Source organism: Aplysia californica, unplaced genomic scaffold (genome assembly GCF_000002075.1).
Source record: "Aplysia californica isolate F4 #8 unplaced genomic scaffold, AplCal3.0 scaffold00399, whole genome shotgun sequence".
In the NCBI taxonomy this organism is placed as follows: domain Eukaryota; kingdom Metazoa; phylum Mollusca; class Gastropoda; order Aplysiida; family Aplysiidae; genus Aplysia; species Aplysia californica.
The window spans coordinates 346,383-347,778 of record NW_004797669.1 but is presented as its reverse complement, the minus strand read 5'-3'; the positions used below and the strand labels follow the sequence as shown (position 1 = coordinate 347,778).

Genomic DNA, 1,396 nt, shown 5'->3' with positions numbered 1-1,396 from the left:
TTTTTCTTTTTCTATTTTCATTTTTTTAAGGGGGAGGGGGTGGTGGTAGGGAGTAGTAAGACGCTGAATAACGACATAACCCTCCCCCCCCTCCCAAAAAAAAGTATCTAAACAGGCAGTCTGGTGGAGTGACATGACAATTTTTTTCCACCGGAGTCTAGTGATTGGATCGTGAAATGAGGTTCGGGAAGGCCACAGGTGTTTTCTGCGGGGGTGAGCAGTTTGCCAGCGATCAGATGTGCTCAGTTTGGCGCAGTCACTACCAGGCGATGAGCAGCCATGTCATGACGTCATGTCTGGCAGACGACAACCCATGTGCACTCGTCCTCTTTGGGGTTACACACACACACACACACACACACACACACACACACACACACACACACACACACACACACACACACACACACACACACACACCACACCCTTCGCTCACAGACGTGGATATGGCAGTCTTTCAGAGTTGAAGCAAACTACACAGTTTGTACGCGACATCGGACTGACTGTCTAGCTGCTGTCATCGAGAACGAGGAAGAAGAAGAAGAAGACACACACACACAAAACAAAAATTGTTTTAATTGAGGCGTTAATAAACATTTAAGCTCTTGAATATCTTTGTTTTGGTTGTTTTCTCTCACAAAAAACAACCTAAATTGTATTAATGGAGGAGTAAAACATTTGTATTTGTATAATCTTTGCTTCCAGAACTCCGCACCGACGACCGCCACATCCACCAGCACCAGCATGTCCTCAGATCGGAGATGGACATGGTCCCAGGGGAGCAGAGACCCTCTAGTCTCATGGACCCTCTCAGGGAGCGACAGCTCAGCTCACACCTGGCCACACAGCTCCAACAGCAGCAACAGCAACAACAGCTTGAACAGCAGCAGCAGCAGCAACAACAGCAGCAGCATCAGCTGGGATCGTCGTCGTCGTCCTCCTCCCTCCTCATGCCGCAGACGACCAGGGCAGAGGTCAGCAGACATCACCACTATATGGACGCTGTTCAGTTCCACGGTTCTCCTGCTGACGTCACCATGATGGACACTCAGCCTCCTGGGGTGCTGACGGAGCTCAATGGCGCTGCGTCTCGAATAGGTTAGTGTGCATTTCGTTGTTGTTTTTTTTAAAACCCTTTCATTGTCATAGTTACTGATGTCGCATGACTGCGTAGTGCATTCTATATATACATGTAGTTCACAACATGTGTAAGGCCTAACAGTGAAGTGGTTAAAGTATTGAATGTTGTGCAAGGCTTCTCTACGTTGGATAATAGTTTCACGCTAAATCTTAAAACATTGTTTTTACCCCTCGTCTTCACTGTCATTTTATTGGAACATTCAACGGAGCAGAAATATTTTTGGGTCTGTGTGTGGTGTGTGTGTGTGTGTTTTGG

At 47.2% G+C, this 1,396-nt stretch overlaps 1 protein-coding gene across 2 annotated transcripts in view; it reads left to right on the top strand.

Moving 5' to 3' along the window:
- LOC101858797 overlaps positions 1–1,396 on the top strand; it is a 32,754-nt gene that overhangs the window by 27,608 nt on the left and 3,750 nt on the right. For both annotated transcript variants that reach the window (XM_005103981.3, XM_005103980.3), the window contains exon 3: positions 706–1,098. In XM_005103981.3, the coding sequence (XP_005104038.1) occupies positions 706–1,098 (393 nt within the window). The remainder of the gene's footprint in view (positions 1–705; positions 1,099–1,396) is intronic.